Source organism: Chroicocephalus ridibundus, chromosome 4 (genome assembly GCF_963924245.1).
Source record: "Chroicocephalus ridibundus chromosome 4, bChrRid1.1, whole genome shotgun sequence".
NCBI classification, from domain to species: Eukaryota; Metazoa; Chordata; class Aves; order Charadriiformes; family Laridae; genus Chroicocephalus; species Chroicocephalus ridibundus.
The window spans coordinates 89789511-89813114 of NC_086287.1; the positions used below are offsets into that span (position 1 = coordinate 89789511).

The 23604-nt window shown below is 39.6% G+C and overlaps 1 protein-coding gene across 1 annotated transcript in view; it reads left to right on the top strand.

The window, feature by feature from the left end:
• Nucleotides 1-23604, top strand: part of CDYL2 (chromodomain Y like 2) — a 62585-nt gene that overhangs the window by 15205 nt on the left and 23776 nt on the right. Inside the window, exon 2 of the mRNA XM_063334668.1 lies at nucleotides 17992-18586. Within this exon, the coding sequence (XP_063190738.1) occupies nucleotides 17992-18586 (595 nt within the window). The remainder of the gene's footprint in view (nucleotides 1-17991; nucleotides 18587-23604) is intronic.

Consider the following 23604-nt stretch of genomic DNA (forward strand, 5'->3'; position numbering starts at 1 on the left):
GAAGCCTTTTGAAAAGTTTTTCAGGTATCTAAAATGAAAAGATACCTGAGGGTCTGGCTCTTAAGCGAAAATATTCACAACTTTCCAGAATGCTCGTGGTGCAAAGGGTTGTGTCTCTCTTCCAGCAAAATGAAGGCGTCCTAGAACACAACAGGATTGCTGTACCTTTCCTTATGATAGATCTGTGCTGCTCATTTATGCGTGTGTTCCTCAAGAAGGTAGTAAATGTCCCCTGTGACATATGGATAAGGCAGTCACTTTCTTCACCAGCGGGGACATATAATTTCAGCAATATGTACAGTGATTTCAAAATCATTCCTAATCCCAATCCACTTGTTCTACTCCGAAGGCTCTAAGGCACTTCCTCTGTGCTCAGCCTTTTCTGTGTTTCTCCCATCCTGTCCCTTTGTGCTGCTAGTGGAATTTCCCTGGCTGTTGCTGCCATGTCTTGGGAAGTCATCCGGCAGCCCTGCAATCCCCACTGCCCATCTCTGGCTCTCTGGCACCCACTGCCTCTCTCTGCGGCCTCTCCGCGTAGGAGAGCCTGGAAAGTAAGACAGGCTGTCCACAGCTGAGTCCACCAAACACTTGGCTTCAAAATTAAGTTTAATATGTACAGCTTTCTTGTAGGCTACAAAAGTATTATAAGGACAGGGAAGTGTAGCTTATATACTTTCATCAGTGAATGAAAATCTCGTCGTACTCGGCTGCCCTGGACCAGTGAGCTCATGTCCCACTAATGCAAACTGCTGCCTGAATTTACCCCATGGAGTTCCCTGATCTCTGAAATGCAGAACTGGCTTATTTTAGTAGAAGTTGATTCACTAGTCATGGATTTAGTTTGAGGAAATCATGTAATTTTTGGTTCGCTGTCTGCTCTAAAGTGACAGCAGTTCTTTTACATACCCCAACCGTTTCAACAAACTATTTAATAAGTTTGAGGTTGAGAAGAAAATGCTGTTACTTCTTCATTTCCCACAACACGGCTTATGGTGAATCACTTGAGCCTAGTGAATGGTTTCTCAGGTCAGCCAAACCAACTCCTTTCTTATTTTTGGGCACATGTATGCAAAAGATACTAATCCTTTGGATAAAAAGACTTGAATGTACTTTACTATGGAAAAAAATATAGAAACCAGTAAACTCAAACTATTTAAACTCTTTCTTACATATGGTTAGTGCTTTATATGCCTGCATACACATTCTTAAAGTGTTCTGTTTTAATTTGTTTATTCAGTATTTTTTTTAATTCATAGCACGTGGTTTTAAAAAACCCAAACACCGAAAATGTAATTTTTTTAAAGGTAGATTAATAAATTTTTACAGCACGTGTAACTTTCATATATATACTTCTTTTGCACTTACCTAGTCTTATGACTCTAAATAAATTCAAATAAATATTTAGCACTTGAATTTTTCACAAAGGAATGAGGATATTGCTGTCCTGTTTCAGAAAGGGTACAGATTTGTGCGGATGTAAAGCAGTTTGTAGACAGATGTGGGTAATTATATAGTTGTATGCAATGATCCCGTACAGCACAGGGGAAAACTGTTCTCTTTGTCCATATGACTGAACACATGGGTACAGATTTAAGACAATAAGTAGTGAACTTTTTGCATAGCAGGAATAAAACTGGGGAGCAGAACTGAACGGTGCACATCTTCCTTACATTTAATTTTTCCTTTTTCTTTAGTCAAAATTGTGCTATCTTTAAGAGACGCATTATTTTTCTAAGCAATAAAACAAAGAAAATAAGTGACTTAACATTGATCTGGTGAATGCAGTTATTATAGTCCTGCACTTCATCATAAAAATGTTCTCCCTCAAAATTATACGAAATAACATGAATTTGAACTTTAAACACAAGTGATGAACCCTAACACTTCTGATGGAATTTTAGAATAGGGCTTCTGAAGCAGCTACAAAATTTTAGACAGAGCCACCACATTAGCACCCAAATTTTACAAAACTTAAAGAAATATGGAGACCATCTGTTCAGTTAGCTGCAAATCACTTTGCAGGATTTAAGGTCTGGAAAATTAAATTAGATAACAGAGAGATAAAAGGTACCAGTGGCTGAAAGTTAGAATTGAGATGCACTTTTTAACGTTAAGGTTATAGCATCTTATTTATAGCACTTAGAAAGACTCACTAACGGCAATGGTGTACTTTCTGCGAATCAGTTCAAAATAAGATGCGATGATTTTCTAATAGAAGTTGTTTAACTAAATCGGAATCTGGGACCTGGTGCAGAACTGCTGAATGAAAAACATTCCCGTGGAACCCAAGACAGGCTAGATGGGTATAATTGTCCCTTCTGGCCTTCAAATCTGTGAATCTGCAAGTAATGCCAGGACGGACAAATAATCAAGTCTGCGCCATCACACTGAAAAGGAATGTAGGTTCCTCTTAAATGGAAGTGGCATCGGTACTTCTTTGGTGCCACGGTATACAAAAGTTATTCTAGATCTGTATTCTAGGTTTCTTTCAAGATGTTATCAAGACACTACATCCCCGAACATTTTATAACCTAATCATTTGTCAAAAAAAGAAAACTTTGGTCACATTGAAAAAAAATGTTGTGTTATCATATGGCATTCACTCTGGAAGGTCACTGTTATTTTAGTGGTTTCATATTTTTCATTTTTAGAATATGCTACACAATAAGCACCTAAAATGCTAGAAAGCTCAAGCTCCAACATGCAGAGTCACTTTCACCATTATTATTAGAACATCTGATGAACAGGATATTATTAGCCCTTTACTTTAGACAGTGGTTAAAAACCTATAGTTTTAAGAGAGGCACGGTGACCAACTGTTCCAGCATGAGTTCTAGTGTGTGAATAAAGTGTATATCACTCTCATGTAGCAGAAATTTTCGGTACTTTATACTGTTACAAATAACAAACTATTTCAGACTCTAACCCTTTAGAATTATAAATTTTCTCCCTGTACATATTTAGATTATCACAGGATGCCATTCATTGAACAATGCCTACAGTTACTTACATAATTAGATTCCATATTGCTGACTTAGGAGTCCTGTAACTACACAGGCATTAGACAAGGAAGAACCTAGATCCTAAAAAACAAACTTTGGGGTAGAAGAGAGCTTGAGAAATCTCATCGTTCTCTAAATATCTACCATTAAAAAACTGAAGCCAAATAGATTTTCATGTTGAAGAAAAAATGCAATTATGTTCCTTACACAAAACTGAAGTGGCTTATTGATTAACGTGAACAGGACTCTCCACTGTTAATACATACAGTATTATGAAGGGCTTAAAAAAATAAGAAAGTACATCACCAAACAATTTAAAGTGGAAAGATTTCAGACATTTTGATTATCTTGACTAAAAATGATTTCATATTATGTAGCCATGAGAGGAAGCTACTAAGCACCTCAGAGTGCTCATCTGAGTAAGAAAAATTTCCAACAAAATGTAGGAGGTGTGCAGGTGATTTATACACTTTGTTCTTCCTTACTGTCACCTTCAGAAGACTCTTTCTAGCCATTGAGAGAGAAACTGAAGGATGTTCCTCATTCCTTTTTCCCCAGTGGCTGTCATCTAACTAGCATGTATCCTTACACGTGTTGTAAAATACACAGATTCCCTTTAAAAGTAATTCACAGGTGTGAACTTGCCTTTTAAAATCCACACTGCCTGTTTGTAATCATGTGCATTAATGGAATCAACAAGGCAGAAATTGTAAAGATAATGTAGCATACGGTACTGCATGTGCTGGATGTGCCCTGTACTGCACATTGCATGTTCTGAATACTGCATGTGACATTCAGCAGCCGAGGGCAAGGTCTTTTCCAGAATAACACCAAATTTTTATACTGCAAAACTAACATCTTTGTCTTTGGGGCACACTAAGCAATCGTTAGCACTGATCTGACAGACACTTTATAGTAAATTTTGTGATTAGCATATTCTGACCATTTAATTTTCAGAACAAGTAAAACATTATGGTATGCTACATATTAAAGGAAAGTGTTCACTGTTCCGAGCTCCACCTGTTATCCTGTTACAGAATAATAATGATCATTAGTATCCATTTAGTAGGATAGATTTGCATGGTGCTTTGTAACTACGAAAATAACATTTCAGAGGAGTAATTGGGGAAATACATACTCTCTAGGGAAATTCTCTGATTATTTAAAGACAAACTGTCAGTTTGTTTAAACCCTTCTTCCGTGACCACCTGAAGTTTCTTGTTTCCTTGGAATTAAACTAAAAACTTTAACCATGTGCATATCATCTTCAATTCTTCAAAACATCAAAACATAAAAGACTTTGTTCTTATTATCTAGAAGGCAAGTTCAGTTGCATTCTAGATACCTTATCAAGTTTAGTTAATATCCCTAAAAATATTCCAAAAGGATGAGGTTTATGTTCCTTTGTTAGGCTACGGCTGGCAAGCATAATAAAGGCAATACTTTCCTCAATATTTGTCAGTATTTCTGTTGAAGTAGTAAGAGTGTAACAGTCCTCCATCGTGTGTTTTACTGTTTATTTCTATGTTATTTTTTCTCTGTATGCCTTCATACACAACTGCTTTTTGGAGGAAAAGAAAGGTTGACGTGTGATGAGAAATCCTTATGTAATTCCAGAGCCATCTAATCCAGGTGTATTCTTTTTCCCAGCAAAAGGAAATGTGTATTCATCTTATGAGTTTCCCGAGGAAACTCTTGGTCTTGCCGGGACATTATATTGCATAATCTACCACAAAACTGCTGAGCACAAGTTGCAGCTAGCACAAATACTAGATGCAGATATTCAGCACAAGTTCATCTTGGGGTTTTTTGCTATTTTTGTCTTGCTCACTAGGCTTCGAAACAGATTGCCTTCATCAAAGTTTTCATTTTGTAGACTGCTATACCTAAACCTTATTTCAATGCACCTTTCCCGTTTTCAACGCCAGGTCAGAAATTGCCTTACAGAGAGGGTGTTCTTTTCAGATAAGGCACAAAAAAATGAAGAGAACAGCTGAGGCAGTGAGGGAGACTAGAAACAGAAACTCAGAGTTGCAAGCCCCATCCTGTCCTGCGGAGCATTCTGTTACTATCTCTACACAAACCTCCAGGATAGGTACAAGAACAACAAGTGTCTTTTTATTAGCGTGTTTCCTATTCTCCTTGTGCTAAATGGATGGTACCTTATCCCTCTTATCCCTGTATTTACTTCCTTCATATTGGATAAAGAACAAATATATAGCTGCTGTCATGGAGCATGTTGTATGTTCACACCCCACTTTGCACATTCCTTGTTCTGCTTATACTGTAAATACTGAATGTTCATACAAACACTGAAAATACACTGGATAATTATTTCACAATGCATCTCAGTATTAAAAAATGTCCATTTAATGACTAAGAAAAATCTTTTTAACCTTGTGATCAGCTGACCTTGGTCTTCCAACCCATTCCTCCCTTGTACATCTCAGAGAGTAGGTTGCTCTTGCTGTATGACCTGAAAGTCAACAAACCCTGGTGGTATCAGGTCAAGGAAAGAAGGAAGTTCAGAGCTGCTTGTGGGAAACTCCCAGCTGCCTGGTAAATCTAAACTCAGCTTAACTGAGTCAGTTCATACACCCACTTCCACAGATTGCATAGAACTCAGTTTTCCGAATGGAGCTGCTTTTCCAAGTGGAAAAGAATTAACAAAGAATTAGTAAATGATGAGTAAATGTTTTAGGAAAAATGTACATATCATAGGATCATAGAATAATTCAGGTTGGAAGGGACTTCTGGAGATCATCTGTTCCAGCCCCTTGCTTAAAGCAGCACCAACTTAATTAGGTTACTCAGGGTCTTGTTCAGTCAAGTTCTGAGCATCTCCAAGGATGGATATTCCGCAGCCTCTCTGAACATCTGGTCCAGCATTTGACTACACGTATAGTTTGTGCTAGGGATGACAGCAAGGACATCAGAAGATTATCATGGACTCATTAGAATTAGAAGACTGATTAGGTGCAAGATTCATAAGAGTCTCTAACAACTTATTAGCCATTTGTTAGAATTCCTTTTTGTAATAGCATAAACCATTTGCAGATGGGATCTAAGTATTAAATGTGACCCAGAGGTTTCTTATACTGAAGTGTGAATTTAAGCTTTCATTCCTGAAGTATCTGGAAAACAGTATGGGTGTTGGAGCACCAATGTGTGTTGGTCTCGGCACTAACCCTCAATTAATAACAAGCAGACAGCTGCAGCCTTCCCCAGCTTCCCTTTGTGACTGGCATAGTGCCACGGAGAGAACATACACCAGCCTAATCCCAGTGAGACAAATGTAGGGAATAAATCTCCAAAACCCTACATTTATAAAAATATAGTGCCCCATTCTCCGGAGGCACATGGAACAAAGCCCTTTGCCACATCATTGCTGTAAATGCATCCAGGAGCAGCTGAGGTATTAACACAACCGCCAAGTTAGGAATCTGACTAACAAATACATGGAAAATTTCCTCAGTAATGTATTCACTACTTACATATTCAATACTGCTTCGAGCACACACATTTCTAAATGGTTCCTCAGCTTCATCAGAGTTCCAGTCGCAGCCTGACTCTTGATACATCTGCATGATCTATCAACAGAAAGAGAAGAATAGCTGTCAGCGTGGAGATGTGGCACATGCCTCCACAACAACCCTCGGAGTAATCTGGTGGGCATTTTTAGCAGGATGGCAAGATCTGTTCCTCTCTGCCAGAGAAACCCTGGTGGTGTTCCTGGGGACCTCTCTGAAAGAAGTAATGGATTCCAGTCTACAGCAACCCCTACGGCTGGAAGTACTGCCAACGCTTGGCTGAAGCCCTATCATCAGGAATAATGACGGTCTAAAAGAATTCATCAATTAACACTTCCTTAGCTTGCGTGAATTACCAAGGCTGAAACAGGACTCACTGAGGTCAAGGAATGGTGACCATCTGTTGCCAAAGTCAGGTTTCAAGAGGATCCTAGGGCCTGAGGACAGCAGAAGGGTAACCTGTGATTGTCTCCTCCGCAACATGCCACTCAGATGGCAGCTCCGGGGGGACTCTGCCATTGCCAGGGGAGATTCAGAGTGGGATGGGGCTGGAGCCTGCTGCACAGGTCAGTGGTGGAGTCAGTCTGACCCACTGCCGACGTTTGTGTGAGCACAGATGTGTTAGTGCCTTTCATCCACACTGTAACCAAACCTCCTCCTCACACAGATTCCATCAAATTGCTCCAAAACACACTTACGTTAAATCAATGAATATGCTCTTATGCCTTTGCATCTCCACCTTTAGAGCACTGTTCCCACTTTTAAAACGCAGATTTCTAACTAGCTGCACTCTCAGATGATTTAAAATGCATCAGTCTGATGAACGCTGACAACTTTCGTAACTACCTGTCCTGGTTTCAGGTAAAACAGAACCAATTTTCTGATTTGTAATTTTACATTTTAGCTGGGCCTCTTCTAACTGACTAAAGTCTGAAATTAACAGCACATTGTTCAGACACTGTTCACTCTCAGAGTGGTAAGACCTGATTATACCAAGGAACGGTACGCACAGAGGCTCTTGCTTAGACTTATTGCTATAACAACCAAGGTCAGCTCACTTCACTGTTTGCCCCGTTAGATGGTCGGAAGCGGAGAAGCGTAGAGGGGTCCCACCTGCAGGGAGGGGCAGACGGGACAGGTGACCCAAAACTGACCAACAGGATATTCCAGTCCATCTGCATCACGCTCAGTATAAAAGCTGAGGGATCAAAGGGGCAAGGCTGCTCTGGCTCGCTCTTTCTTCAGTGGCTGATGTCTGAGGAGGACCCTGTCTGTTCACCTGCCTTTGATCCCGATCCGGGCATTCCTGACTAGTTCCGGAATTCAGCTCCTGTCCATCAATGACTCCAGTCTGGGACTTTCCCTGTGTCTGCTGGTGACGCGATCGTCATCCTGGGAGCTGGTTACGGTTTTGTATATATTGTATACTTTTTTTCTTTAATTTTTATTATTCTATTATTATTTACTATTTTCTTATTTATGATTATTTTCATTAAAGTAGTTTAGTTCTTTTTCTAAACTCGTAAATCTCCTTATCTCTTCCTCTCCTCTCTGAGGGGGGGGGCATCTGTCGTTCTGATGGGCCAATCCGGCCAAAACCACGACGCTGCCTTCACTACTGTCCGCAAGATAGTTGGTTCTTTCCAGGCACCAGTAGTGAGCTGGTTTTACACTGGACAGAATTCAGATCTCAAACACAAATTAAATCTGCGGTGAAAACCAATGCAATAATTGACGCCAGAACTTGGCCTACTGACCCTGCTCATCTGAATGCTATTTCTGAAGGGATAACGATGTATCATTCTTCCTTTTTGACAATTACTCTTTCACAGATAATTTTTGAAATTTTATGTGCCTTTTTTCTGTGATGTTGCACTGGTATCCTGGATACTTACTTGTAAAATTCTGTCTTCCTATCATGCCATTATAGCTGCCTAAAGCATGTTTCTTTATTCCTTTTTTCTGCCCTACCTTTCTTTTCGGCTCATTTCTGTATTCAGTCATCACATTAGCTTCATTTGTGTAACCAAGAAAATGAAGAATGATACTGAATTCTGAAAGAAACCTTTGTGTTTCATGACTTTTCTTCTCTTATTATCCCACTACTTTACAAACTGCTACTTCAGCTTTTCACTCAAAGGATTGCCCCTCAGCCTTCTATGTTGTACAAAGTTATCTATTTTTAGCCCTTTCCTTCTAAAACCTATCCCTGCATGGTATTATTCACAAATTTGACTGTTACTATGTTTGCTATACGGATGCTCCAAATCAGTTGCCTCCTATTCTAGTTTGGATAGAAAGCACGAAAGGGATATATGATTTATCCTTCTGACATCTCCTTATCCCTCTCCAGCCATTAATATAACACGGACAGAGTTCTTCATTTTCCTCTCCCTCCTGTCTCAGTCAGGGGGGAGAGATTACCATCCTCCTTCACATTCAGGCCTGTAGGCTGGGAATTCTTTTTGACTTGCTGCTCTGTCAAATATGTATTGATCATTTCAAAAATAGTTGTCTCTCCCTGTACACAGCAGTTAGAAAACAAATCTTGTCACTGGGTATTCTTTACGCCATACTCAAAGATTGCTGTTCCACATCCTGTATCTTGGAGTCGTTACCTAATACATGCGCTAATTGTCCAGTTGTCTAACACAGAGATTTAATTTTTACCAAGCCATCATTTCAATAGAGGGCATGTTCCTTGAAAATATCTGTAAAGCTATTACATTGTCCTCTTTCAAAGATGACTCTAAAATGCACTTCAGAAACTTTGGTAAGAAGACTATGTTGTACAATGGCCACTTGGACTGACCAGCATCACCTTGTAGCCCCCACAAATATGCCGTACCCTCCTCTTGTCTCTCATCTTCTCCCTGGCGCACAAGCTTTATAAGGCCTGCAAGCTGCCCTTGAACGATTCTTCTCAGTTGTCACACCACACAAAGTTGGCAAAGCCTCTCTGAACAGCTGAAGGTCATGCTCACGTTGAAATCCTATGTCCTCAGCACCTATGGAAGCCACCGAGTGCCAAACAGCTCCCCAAAACCCAGGCTTCCACTTCTTCGTGCTCAAGTTTACCACTTTGCTGTAAAAGGGCTAAGAAAATATTTTTCTACCTACCACACAAGAACATGTGGTTTATTTTATGACAGTCGTACCAGTAGCATTTGTAAAGCAGTGAGTCACTGAGTGGTGGTTCAGCAGAGTAGCTCAAATATTTATTTATACTGTATTATAGCTGAACCTTTGTATTTTTTCAATGTGGAATCTTCACTTCTGGCTAAGCTTTGGGATGGATGTAAAAGTGATGAGCTGAAGTCCTGGCCTTGAGTGGAATCTGAAAGAAGCCCATATGGTGGAGAAAAAGACTGAGTGAACAACTGTACGAGAGAACACTAAAGTAAGCAAGGACTGGACGAGGGAACGGAGAACAAACTGCAGATGAACACAAGAGAAAACTGCATAGGCAGAATCAGGTCCTTACTAGCTTGGGCTGAACTCTTCCGATACCCACACACGTTTCCCATACACATACTCTCAGAGGGTATAAAACTGGAGAATCCCATTGCATTTGGCAGAGAAACATTTGAGGAGGGTAGTTCAAGGTATTAGAAAGCCGAGAGCCATACATGTGTCCAAAACTGCCAGTTCTTTGTAGAGCTTAGCAAAATATTTTGTCTCCTTGAATTCAGATTTCTCATTCATCTTTTAGTCATCTGTGCTTGTCACAGAAATCGACTGTACGAGAACAGTTCTGCTTAAAGCAAACTTCATCCCTCTCAATTCTCTCAGATTAGCAGTGTACCCTAACTGTGTTTTTAAAAATCTCTCTTATGATAGTAAATAGGAACAGCGTTTATTTTTTCCTTTGTTGATCTACAAACCAGGAAAATATCTGTTGTTTCTAAATTTAAAGCATGCACTGTAATGAACACAACAAATTTAGCAGTATAGTAAAAATTACCAGCTGTACTTTAGTACTGAAATAAAAGTAAGCGTATATCATCAAATTCTAATGTGGTAGATAGCATTCTAACAGATTCATTCCAACATAAATTGTGCTACAGTTTGTAGAGGGTGTGTTCAAGACTGACCACTTTTTAACATAAAAGACATCAAGAATTTGATATGCCCTGCTTCTTGCTTTCCTTTCCTTAAGAAGTATAAACTCTGAAATACAATAATGAATTCATTTATTGTACAAAAGAAAACAGGGATTTGATAAATGAAACACATCATGATGCTTTAAAATAAATAGACACCCCTGTGTTCTTTGCATTTCCACATCTGTTGTACGTGTTGATCGATGTTTGTAAGTGAAAGGGATTTAAGCCATTTACAGAGGAAGAGAGCTGAGGAGGTCTCCCCCATGTTGCATAAACAGTTGGTTTGGTGGCACGGGTGCACCCATAGGCTGCAAAGGAATAAGTCCTATTCTTCCTGCATATAAAGAGCAATGTCAAGACTACCTTAACCTACTGCTAGACAGTATCTTCATTTTTTAGGACACTTTTCTTGCACCTCTGAAAACTGTCTTGCTTTCCAAATGAAAACCTAAAATATTTTTTACAAAATGATTGCAGTTAAGAATGACCAACTATTTGCTGTGCAGCTTATCAACAATAAGCCTGGGCAGAAATATGTTCTGTATCACGAACATATCCAATATGAAAGGGATTATATCATGTTATTGCCTAGAATGACAGGGACTGCATGTGTTGACCGAGAATTCCCTTCCTGGTCCCTGCATCATGTGCCAATTTTTCTTTTCCAGTCCTTTCCCAAGAGACAGTATTGATCTACACAAAAATGCCCTTCCTCCAGTGCAAGATTCTTGCGTATATTATTATTATTCCTGTTTGCTCTAGAAAACACGATGACTGTGGCACTTCCACCACAGGTATTGTTTACACACATACACTTAAATATCCCAATAAAAGAAAGTGATTTAGATTACATCCTTAAATTTATAGCGGGAGAAGGAAGTGGCTTTAACAGACTGGGAGACTGGAGCACTGGAAGTTCTGAGCAGGAGAAAGCTGCCGTAAATAAAATGAGAGAAGACAAGGGCACAAAAATGGGTTCTGTTCGTGGAGTCAGCAACGGGGACAGATGGCATCAAGGTGGGAAACACAGCCCTTGTGTGGAGCTGGAGATGTGGCACCAGGGCAGTGTTCAAAAGAGCCAGAAATGAACAAGTGAGAGACCAGCCCAGAATTTCAGTTCTGGTGAGACTGAATTTCAGAGAAAGGTGGGACTTCCAAGAAAAATGGCGTACGGTCACTAGAGATATGAGTCGACATGGAAGTTGTGGTTGGCTGTTTTTCTGCAGGCGACCAGCCAGGGCTTCATTTGATCCAAACCAGTAACAAAGGCGAGCTCCTTTGGGCTGAAGAGCCCTTAGACAAAAGAGGAAATCATGTTGCTTGCATAAGCATGGAGCCAGGCTTATGTTTCAGTTTCCTTAAAATACCCGGATGCCAGGGAAGGTAGCTATCGGTGCACTTATGCAGGCAAAATGCTGGGTCCAGAAAAGTTTTAGGAATGTGAAAACACTACTTTTAGCAGTAATTTCTAATAACTGCTGCATCACTACTGTAAAATACAACTAAGTTGCAGTGCGCTTCTGGTTTTCTATACAAACCCAGACCATCGAATCGCGTAGCAGGAAGCCTCTGCGGTGGTGTTACTGTCTATGGGGAGAGGAAGATAAAGATACAGGGAGCAGCAGGAGTTTGTACAGCATTTATTTGTTCTGTCAAAAGTCTTCATATGTACGTGTTGGAGGACACATAGACCTAACGCAGTGGTTTGCAACCATGTTTAATATGAGGCTGATAGACTTTTTCCAGTGAAAATGCAGAACTTTCAGGATTTCCCTTACAAGTTTAATACCTTTTCTGATTCTAAGTAGATTGTCAGAAATGAAAAATCTATATGCTTAAAAAGCGAAAAAATGAACTGAATAAAAAGCAGCGTCTTCTTGACATTAAGAGGGTGTTCACTGAACTTCCTGGGAATATGTCATTTGATGTTTTGCCTGTGAATAATTCAGGTGAGGGATGTCTTCCCTTTCATTTTTATGACTATCTAGCCCTTTCACTTTCATTTTGACCTTGCAGGTAACAACACAAATTTAAACACAAATTTTCTACGGGGGGGGTTTCATAGCTGGGACATTGACCGGGTCTACTGTGTTTTTAAACCGTGGGTCAGATTCTGAAGAGAGACCCAGCATCCATTCCACGATTATTTTTCTAACACAAATACTGACCGCTTCAGAAGATATGGTGCCGTATTTTTCGTACATCTGGAACAAATGCTGCAATTACCAGCTTTTGGGAAATTAAGTACAAATACAAGAGAAACATAAATAAGTTACAAATGCGAGCAAGCAAGCAAGAGATTTACCACTAACGAAATACGTTATTTCTTAAAGCGAAGGTAACAAAAAGGAGGAAGTTAGGGCAAAAATGAATTTTTAAAAGACAAACATGTTGAATCAGATGGCCTTTATCTCTCTCAGAAATCTTACTGCCTTTCTTTCCTTGGCACTTTCTTCAAATACCCTTCCGACACCCTGAGGCACAACATGGGACAAAGACCTCCAATGAAAAAAAAACATCAAACAGTACAAGTCTTGTAATTTATAGTAATCTTGTGTATGTCATGAAGTCGGTCTGCTGCTCTGTACAGTACGCTAACAGAGACCATCTGAGCATCACAGTTTACAGTTGAAATTCTTTATGTAGATATGCATGTTCAAAGAAGTGGAGATGACATGTACTTAATTTTGGAAATCGCTAAGCAGATACGTGATATTCCAAACCTTTCTGGAAGTTTACTGATCTCCTGGCAGGTGTTTTCTGGGAGCATAAGGATTTTTATTTATGCTTTGAGAGCTCCTGTGAACTGTGAGATGAGTATATTTTGCTCCAACTTTACAGCTGTATCTGTAGAAATAATTCAATACAAATGACCTTTTTTTTACTTAGCCTAGTTTGGTTTTTTTTAATATGTGGACAATAACACCGCTCTGTTAAACGAGTGATTTCGACCCTGAATCTTCCATGAAGGAAGATGTGTGTGTCTGGTGCTCTGAATATATAAGCACTTGATTGCCAAATCACAACACTAAGTTTATGAAGCTCTACATATTTGTACTATAATTGATTAGTATTTTTTTTATTTCACATAAAGTTTAAAATACAAACTGTTTTTTAAAGGCTTTCATTTATGACTTTGATCCTAGTTTGCACAGCTGTGTATAGAGCTAGGTTTAAGGCTAGTTGGAAGCTTAAAAGTGTTTTGCAAAAGCATTTGCACAGATGCCATGGTCTCATTCTGTTTGTTCTCTTTAAACATATTTGTGTGGTAACACATCAGCACCTCAATTCATCCAGAATCAGCCAGGAGGGGCAGGGAGAGAGGGTCCAGGCAAGGAATGGTATATGTCAGTTCTAGCACTCTCTTAACTGGGATACCCCTGCAAATTTTGTTTGCAGTCATTTCACTTTTATTAAATTTAACTACTTTGTTTTCCAACCCAAATATAGTGAATTCAAGGATTTGGCAAACTGTAACTACCAAAGCCACTTTTGGGAAGATGTTATTCAAGTCTCATTAAAGACAGAACTGAGGGAGGAAATGGAAAATCAAACACTGAAGCCATAGGTATTTTCTGCATATTCTCAATATGTGTATTGCTTGTTCCAGGGAAGGAATGAAAGTATTATTTCTATTAATCACTAGCTGTCACAGAATTATTTCTCATTAAGAAAACTCATAAGATTCTGTGAAACCTTAAGTAAATGCAGAAAGATTATTACTTTATATACAACCTGTTAAAACAAACATACGTCATTGAAGAAACCAAAATAGTGATGTTTGTTATTACCGTGGACTGTGAATAGAAGGAAAATGGGACAGAGAGTACCAGGTGGGGGTAAAAACCTGATATTTATGCCTACACTGAAGCACTCCACTGTATGCAGTGAAGGAACACAGTGACACTCCGAAGGGGCCAAATATCATTGAAGAACTTAAAGCCCCAAGAAAGAAAAGGGACCGTGTTGAGAGGTCAGGTGTGTTTGAGGCCACCCTCAAATGCATTCAGTGCTGAGCAGTGAGGCAGTACCGCGGACGAGGCAAATATCTACCCAGACTTTTCATGCATCATTAGTCAAGCCAGTGGGTATGATGGCTGAACCAGAAAACTCAAGGAAAACAACTAATTTTGGATCAACCCACATTTTTTTCATTTTCTCCCCAGCAAAACAATAAACCGAAAAGGGGGTTGACCAGAAACAGAACATTTTGCCTTCAGTTTATTTAGTCCCTCTTTATTTTAGTTTTGTTAGTTAAATTTGAAGTGAAACATTGAAAATGCTGTAATGAAATACTTAGGCTTTCCCAAATATGTTTGATTTCTGAATATTTCTTCTGAAACCATTTATTAAATTTGACCCAATTTCATAAATACTTTTATTCTCCCTTCATGATGTGTTGAACTGGTTAATCACATTCTCCATTGCCAGTATTTTGTTTCCCAGGAACAAAGAACACTCATGTTTTCTCCTTTTATCCTCTTAATTGAAATGCATAATGCCTCCTCACCAAAATACTTGAGTGTTTTCCATATTTAAAAATGCTCTCCAAGAAACCTCTTCCCTTCATTTTTCCTCCTTGTAGTAGAGCAACAGGGTGGAAATGAGAAATCAGTAAAGTTAAGCTTAAAGATACGTGCATGAGTGAAAAAAGATTAGGTTGAAGAGGTGCTTTTTGTATGCAATTCTGAAAACGTCAAGGTATTTGTCCATCCTTTCTGAGGTTCTTCCTTCAGGGAGCAAGCAGGGGGATGGAATGGTGTAATCCCTCGGAAGAAAGAAGTTACTCCGAGGTAGCATCAACCTGACACAGAGTTTCTGTTCCAAGTCCAAACTCCTGAATTAAAAAGGGAGGGGAATGCATGTATTGTTTAGCAGGTACAGACAGAATAGCACTCATCCAGATTCTCTACAGTAACCATAGCTGTGGTCTACTGAGTTTAGCAGCAATTTAATTTTTTTCCCTAGGACATCTATCTATCTATCTATCTATCTATCTATCTATCTATCTATCTATCTATCTATCTATCTATATGTTTTGCTCCTTGGTATAGTGAGATGCAGTAATTAAAGTAACAAATCCACAGACAACCACGGGCCACAACAGCATCCCACGCTTCAATGTACAGTCTTTCTGGCTAGTCCCAGACAGGAGGATGAGAACTATTTAAAAGCCAGGGATAATTTGGACAGCTGCTCTCTATAAAGTCAACAAGATCATAATAAGTCTATTAGTTTGACAATTGAAAGCCACACATCCCAAATGAGGACCAAAAAAAAAGCCAGTTCATTTTTTTTTTGGTGAGGGCTTTTCCTTTTTTCAGACAAATGATCTCAAACTTGCCTAGACTGAGCTTCAGTTAATTGCCCTGCCACACGGAGCAATCCTGAAGGGAACTGTGCGAAATTCAGAGTAAAGAGGCTGCTTCTGCGGTGGTTCTGTGCAGATATTTGATAAGAGAGAGCACAGGAACGAGCTGTTTGGGATGCTGCAGCTGAGTGCCCTGGAGTTGGAGGAAAGCTGTCCACTATGACTCAGACACAGATATCTTAGCACAGTTCCCATGTAAATGAATTGAGATAGAGGTATAATGTTTAGCTGCTAATTACATTTAGACTCCTTTGGGGAGCCCACCAAGATTTCTATGAATGTACAGTTCCAGCTAGTGAACAGACAGAATTAATCCATTGGTTTGCTCTAACAGGGGACCTAAAAAGAACAATTACTTACACTGCTGTGATTGCCCTTCTTCAAGGTTAAATTCTCCATACAGATTCCACTGTTGTTCCTCACATGAGATGATTTTTCTTTGAAGAGCAATGAAAGCTATTACATTAGCTATCTGCTTATTTATTTTGCTAAATTAACAATAGTGCTTTTGGTTAATGATAATGATTATTATTTTTTTCATTAGTGGCACCTTAATCCCTCAATAAGACACATTTAAAAAAAAATAAAGAATCTGAAAATAAAACTTGTGAGAGACTTCAAAAGGTTTTCTCATCATAACTTTATTTTCCAGCAAGGACTTTTCATGGGCAGGTGTCTGTCTAACAAAAACTGTTTGTTCTAAAAACCCTCCATACCTTCCCCACGTTACCTCTTCTAATGCTTAATTCTTCCTGCCGTTACAACATTTTTCCTAATGACTTGATCTAAATTTCACTTGATGCAATTTAAGCCTATGACTTGCTGCCCACTGACTGTGCTCGGGTTTTCAGAGGCACCCTCCCTCTAGTTGAGATCTTGCCAGTGCTGAGATAGCACAAAGATGTCTTCAGTTGTACGGTCCCTTTTCCACAGCAGCATGATGCTGTTAATGCACACTCAGCTTGCAGTCCAAATATCCCTTGGTGCAGAAATGTTCCTTAAACTGACATTCCCTAGCATAGTTTCACAAAATTCGTTACTTCTACGTAAGAATCCTGCCTTTATGCCTTTTATTTGCCTTTTTTTTTTAAATTGGCGCGCTCACAGATATTGTGTATTTACTCAAATATTACATTCATAAAAATTACAAATTTTTATAAGTTGGAAGTAGCAAAGTGGATGTACTCTACTGCAAATAAGATCTTTGGTGTAAAATATTGTAATTTGTTAAGCAGTTCTCCATTGGTCAAGACGTGAAGAAGTATGGGGATGTTTACAGGCACGTAATGCATGTGTGGATTCAGGGGAATGATCAGTAACTGACAATAAAGCAAAAGATGCTTTATTTAGCTCTTTCAAATCGGAGGTAGCTAAGGAATGCAACAGTAATAGTCTCATTTTACAACCAGATTTTTAAAGCAATCGTGCTTTCAGTGATGATCTTCATGCTCCCTCTTGTTTCTTCGCATTGTGGCTGTTGCAGGTTCCCAGGTCAGATTTGATCAGGTGTTTACGTCTCTTGTTAAAATTTTCGGCCGGGTAAATGGCCTTGCTGTCAAAGTACCTCTGGGGCTACTGCATTCCTCTCCTCCCCTGCCAGCTCTGCTCAGGGCAATTCTTTCTCAAACAGGAACATGTAACACTGATTCCTAAATGTTATGTCGAGTGGTTCATACACACACCAAATAGGTTCTCATCAGCAGTCAGCATGGTCTATATGGGATCCAATGGGAATATAGGGTTGGAATGCATCCTATGAAATTACGGTAAGTTTTAACCTGTAAACCAGGGTGCTGCATTTTGGCTAGCCTGGGTCAGCTTTCCACGTCAGAGTCATTTCATGGTTTAGGCACTATATTTTAGGAGAATCTCATGAATACTAAGGTGCCTTTTACAGTGCCTAGCTGTAAGTGAAGAACATGCAGTTTTCATGACCAAACTATTTTTCTTTCTAGTATGATACATTTGTTTTTTTCGTTTAGGTGGAGAGGATTGTAGACAAAAGGAAGAACAAGAAGGGCAAATGGGAATATCTCATAAGGTGGAAAGGCTACGGAAGCAACGAAGACACCTGGGAACCTGAACATCATTTACTACATTGTGAGGAATTTATTGATGAGTTCAACGGACTACATGTTACTAGAGAAAAGCGATCAAGACATGGGAAACAGGCCGGCGCTCCAAAATTTTTACGGGAAAGCCGAGGGTCATCTATTGAGAAAATATCACATAGACCTTCTGAAACTGGGAAGTCTAAAGGGACAACACACAAAAGGAAGAGAATTAATCCATCTCTTCAAAAACAGAAAAGAGGATACGCAGCAAAGCCAGCAGCTGCTAATGACAGGGCTGCTAAAACTGTGACTTACCGAACTACTCCCAGCGGTTTACAGATCATGCCACTGAAAAAGCCACATAATGGTCTGCAGAATGGAGATGGCAGTCACGAAAAAGATTCTAGACATTTTGGGAATGGCTCACAACAGCAAAACATGGATTTAAATGATCATGAAGGAGAACAAAATTTGCCCAGCGTGTTGGAAGTTAGTAATGATTCACCTGTTGTGAATGGAATTGGTATGTCATTTAAACTACAGTCTTTGTGGGAGGGGGGGGGTTAATTGCAGCAGCTGCAAACAGAGAGTCCACTCATGGAAAAATCATTGTCATGCTACCCAAGTGATATGGTGAGAAGCACATAAACAAGTTTCACGCTCCTTCCCCATACATTGTACCATTTTTTTTATCAGTTGGCTTCTCTCCTTCTGCTTCTCACGGAGCGACGTGAAGCAGTGTGGGCTTTGCTACTTGCTTTTGCAGTGTAAAGTCCGGGTGGGGAAATGATGACAAGGCAGCAGAGGTATGTATAATACTGCAGCTTTGGTGTATCACCAGGTAACTGATCATTTCTCAGTTATGTGTGCTCAGACCTAATGGTCTAGAAAGATTCATGATTATTTTAGAAACAGAATTAACACCACTCTTGCTAAGGTATCCCGGTAAGTATGGCTGAATTAACATTCAAATTCCTCAGTATGAATGCTCGTCATACCCAGGAGGACTCAGAACTGCCAGGTCCTTGTCTCTGACAGTGGCTGGATACATCAGAAGTCACAAGACTTTACGGGAAGGTACAAACAGCCTTGAAGTGAATGAGAAAAAAATAAGAGAAACTTCTTTCTAATCCTCATAGTTACTGACTGGCTTAGTTCTCAAAGAATAAAGGTTTATGTTCTCTATAAATACTATTCAGCTTAATGCAACTAAGTAGCTTCTCATTATCCATACATGTCCAGTCTTTTTTTTGTTTGTTTTAATCCTACCAAATTTAAAGCCACGATGGTGCTTTGTCGCAGCAATTTCCAGGAGTTAACAATGATGAGATGCACATTTTATTTGACCGGGTTTTTGGGTTTGGGGTTTTGTTTGGCTTTTTCTGACCTTTACTTTCATTGAACAAGCTCTTGTCCTTATATGAAGTGATAAAGTAGAAGACAGCCTGGCAATCAGTAGTCCAGCCTGTGTAGCCTTCCTACCACATGGAAGTCTTTCCAGATTCCTGGTAGTTTTCGGTATCCTCTTGTGCCTTTGGTGTGTGGGTTTTTTTTTTTTTTAATACCTTTTAAAAACAGCAGGAGCTGTTCCAAATGATTTCCTACTGCTTACTGATACAGTGGCGATACAACCTTTTGAGAATTATTTTTTCTGCTGTTACACACTGCATAAAGGTTTTCATTGAGTGATACACAGTTGTGCTTAGGTTTTTTTTTCCTTGTTGGTTACAGTTGATTTAGAACACAGCTATATGTATGATTCTTTTCATTATGCATTTAATCTGCTTTACTGCTGCCAATTCACCTTTTTCTTATGACTCAGTGAAGCTCTTCAAAATCTTTCCTAGTTTTTACTCTACTTATTTTGTATTCCCTTCAAATTTTCCTCTCACACTTCTCTTCCCAGTTCATTAATACATACATTAAATAAACTAATCCTTCTGCAGGTCCTTGGGGCAGCCAACTACTAATCATTTGACATGATGAAAAGTAACCATTTGTTCCAATTATTTATTTTTATTAGCCACTTTCTATAGCCCATGATAGCACTCATTTCCTTAACAGCTTCTTGTGAATTGCCCTGCCAGAAACTTTTCAAAAGTCAACATAGATTGTATCACCCCGCTTTCCATTTTCCACCTTACTGGCAACCTGGGAAATGTGATTTGATTTGGGAAGTAGGACTGACCTTGCCTAGTCTTACTGGTTACATCCTATAACTACTGGAATCTTTCAATCCAGGCATTAAACATCTTGTTAAAGACTCCCAAACCAGCAAAACGTGTGGTTGGTTTTAAATGCATAATAGCCCAGATGATGCCAATGACACTTAAAACTGAGAGTACAGCCTTTTGTATTTTGATGAGTTTGAGCTCAGATAAGACTGCTTAAAAAGTTACTTGCTTCTTTAAAAAGACTTGCATATCTAATTACAGATGTGTGTAATGTTATTTTTCTTTGCTTTCTTACTGTTTCTAATGAAGTTTTATTAATAATTTGTTTCATGTTATTCACTGTGGAAGTTCTGATACAAAATGCATCTTTAAAATGCATTAATTCCTATATTTTAGAATTTTAATTTGTTGGTTTTTTTTTTTTAAACGAAGAACTAAGGGGCCACAAAGATTTGTAAGGTCAAATGAGCCTTTCATTTGTCCCCCCAAGAGCTAATGAATGGCATCCACCAGCCCCTGTTTGAATAATCCCTGTAAGAGAGCTCTATTGCAGTATAAAGCTGCTTTGCCTAAGCGCCAGGTGTTCTGCCACGGGCTCCTGCAGCTCCTTTAAAACATTTCTTCGTGATGGTTTTTGCATTCTCCAAATCCATCACTTCTGTTCTGCATTTTGCTCTCCTCTCTCCTTTGCATTCTGACCTCCCTGTAGGCAAAAGCAAGAGATCTTTAAATCTCTACCTGGTTCTCGTCTGAACAACCCATACTCGGCAGCACTCCCAAGGTCAGAAATCCCCCCAGTCTTGCTGTGTGATACCAGCACACGCAGAGTGGAGAAAACTACAAAGAGGAGAGATGAGACTACCAAAGTAAGAGCTGACAGAAACTGTTGAAGAAGGGTCAAAATAAAAATACTAGCTTTTTTTCTAATACTGCCCTACAAGCTTGAGAGAAGTCACATTTCCTGATACAGGATGTTGCATCATTTGAAATGTCAAATTGAAGAAACTTGCACTGCTCTTCAACAAGGCCAACAATTTACTGAACTCCCTCGGTATTCACACTCACAGGGAAGTAGCACAGAAGATGCCGGAGTGATTTTGCCGTGTGCCCTGTTAGTATCACAAACTCATTCTAATCAGGATAGATGTCACACTAAAACTGGTCTGAAATTTTACAAATTACAAATGAAGAAAGTTTCAGAGAAAAATGCCAATTTGTTGAATAACAGAAGTTTTGTTCCAAACATCTTGGGTTTCAAAACTTTCTCCAAATCTGAGCCAAGGTCCCAAGGCTGTGTCCCCTGAGATCGGGAGCAATGTGGCAGTCTGTCTGGCAGGACTCCCACGTTTAGTTCTGAGGCAGCCAGCTATGCCAGAGGTTTCAGGCAGTCTGCCACAGAGTCTGGAAGTCGAAAGCCCGGCATGCCCCATCAACGCTCGCAGGGCTCCCAGGCACTATATGGAGAACAAAGAGGGAGCCTGGAGGACCTGGGTTTGGCTCCCAGCAGCTGTGGCTCCCGGGCAGCCCCGGGCAGAATCCGATGAAGCAGACATTTGTGTCAGCTTTAAGATTGCCTATATGGAGCCCAGACGAATGTCAGACTCAATTCACAGCTAAGTGTAAGAGTGCGCAGAAAATGTATATAGAAATTTGAAGTTCCTCTTGAGATGAAGCCTAGATTTGGAAAACTCAAAAATTCCCCACAATTTGAAAACCCAGCTGTAGGCCCAGCTCTGCTACTAGTGTCGGCCTATGGTTGAAGGCCTCCAAAACCCATCAACTTGAACTAGTATTCTTTCATATTATGATAATGTTTAACTACCGGTGTATTGAACCAAGCAATATAATTAGTAATTTATAAACTATAACTAGGAAAAAAATATCTATTGTGTTTGTCTCTGGTATGCCAGTTCTGTTCAAAGAAATAATAGGTATTAGAAAACTAGTTTTTGATGACTCCTCGAATGGACTTACACCAGTCTGTGCGTGGTTTTGTCTACAAGTTTGCGTACTTGGGTACAAGCGTTTCCTGCTCAACCTATAGATAAAACTCCCACCAGTAAGCTATTTACCCCAAAAAGGTGATTGTGTATCTGCAGATGTGTGCACAAAATCACACGTGCACCCCAGTGGAGGTCTGGAACCTTGTTGACGTTGACACAGACCTTTCTTACCAAAACCTCTCGTCTACCTTTTACACATCCTGTCATAAGGAGAGTAGAGTCATCTTTATTGACAGTTACTTAAGGGTCTGCAAATTGAAAAATGTTGGAAAACTCTGCGTGAGAACATCCACTGATGCTCCCAAGAGCTAACAATACCGTTCTTTCTGATGATATTTGTTGTCTTCTGTTATCACATTTCTGTTTCTCTCCAGATATTGTATTTGAGAGTGATTGTTTTGTCAAGTTTCTTGACAGCATCAAAAAACATCCCCTTTTAATTTTCTCTTTCCTTTTTCTACGTTGCTCTATTTCTGTACCATCTGCTGAAGAATTTTTGCTTGTCATGTATCACTAACCACTGTTTTTCTCCATTACGAAAATCTTTGTAGTCTCATGGTGCCCTTAATTTAAATACTCTCTATGAACTTAGTCACTGCTTCCTCTTGTTTTTTTAGCTTGGTCTGTTTTATTTATTCTGGAGCAATACTGGCAGTAAAAGACAACCAAATATGCTTGCTTTCTCAGTTTGGATAAAACCTCATTACTTTTAGATATCTTACAGATGCTCTCTTAACTGGAGAAGTCTGAAATTATTAGTAAATTATCAACAGAACACTGCTTTTAAGTATGTACAGTATTAACCGTTACCCACAAGAAAGACAGAAGGGAGACAGAGAAAGGCCATGGGGAAGACTGAGGAATGCCAAGCTGTTTTACCAGGGAGAGTAAGGCAGCATGGTTTATTTCACCTAGAAAAATCAAAGCCCTAGCTCCATGATCCTTTTCATTCAGCATAAATGCATGCTGCTAACAAAAGGAACAGTCCAGCCCTCCTTCCCACAATATCCTGATCATTATTCCCATCCCTTCCCCTGCAACAGTTTTAGTACTTTTGAGGCTACAGGGTGAACCTCATCTGTTTGAAAATTAACCACGGTTTTGCAGGGTGAGTTTCCATCCACAACAGTTCATCAGGTCAGTTCACAGTATGGCTACCTACCTGCACACTGGTACCAGCACAAGGATCACTGCGTAGGGTGGGAGCACAGAGACTGCTCCATTAAACTGACTGTGATGAAACGCTAAAAATAGATGTATCTGAAAATAACAGTAGCTTGAGGTGTCCTCCTGTAGCGGATAGAAGCAGTGGAAGGAGATGGGAGATCCGAATCCTCTAAAGCGCTGAGTGATCTGAGGCTCAT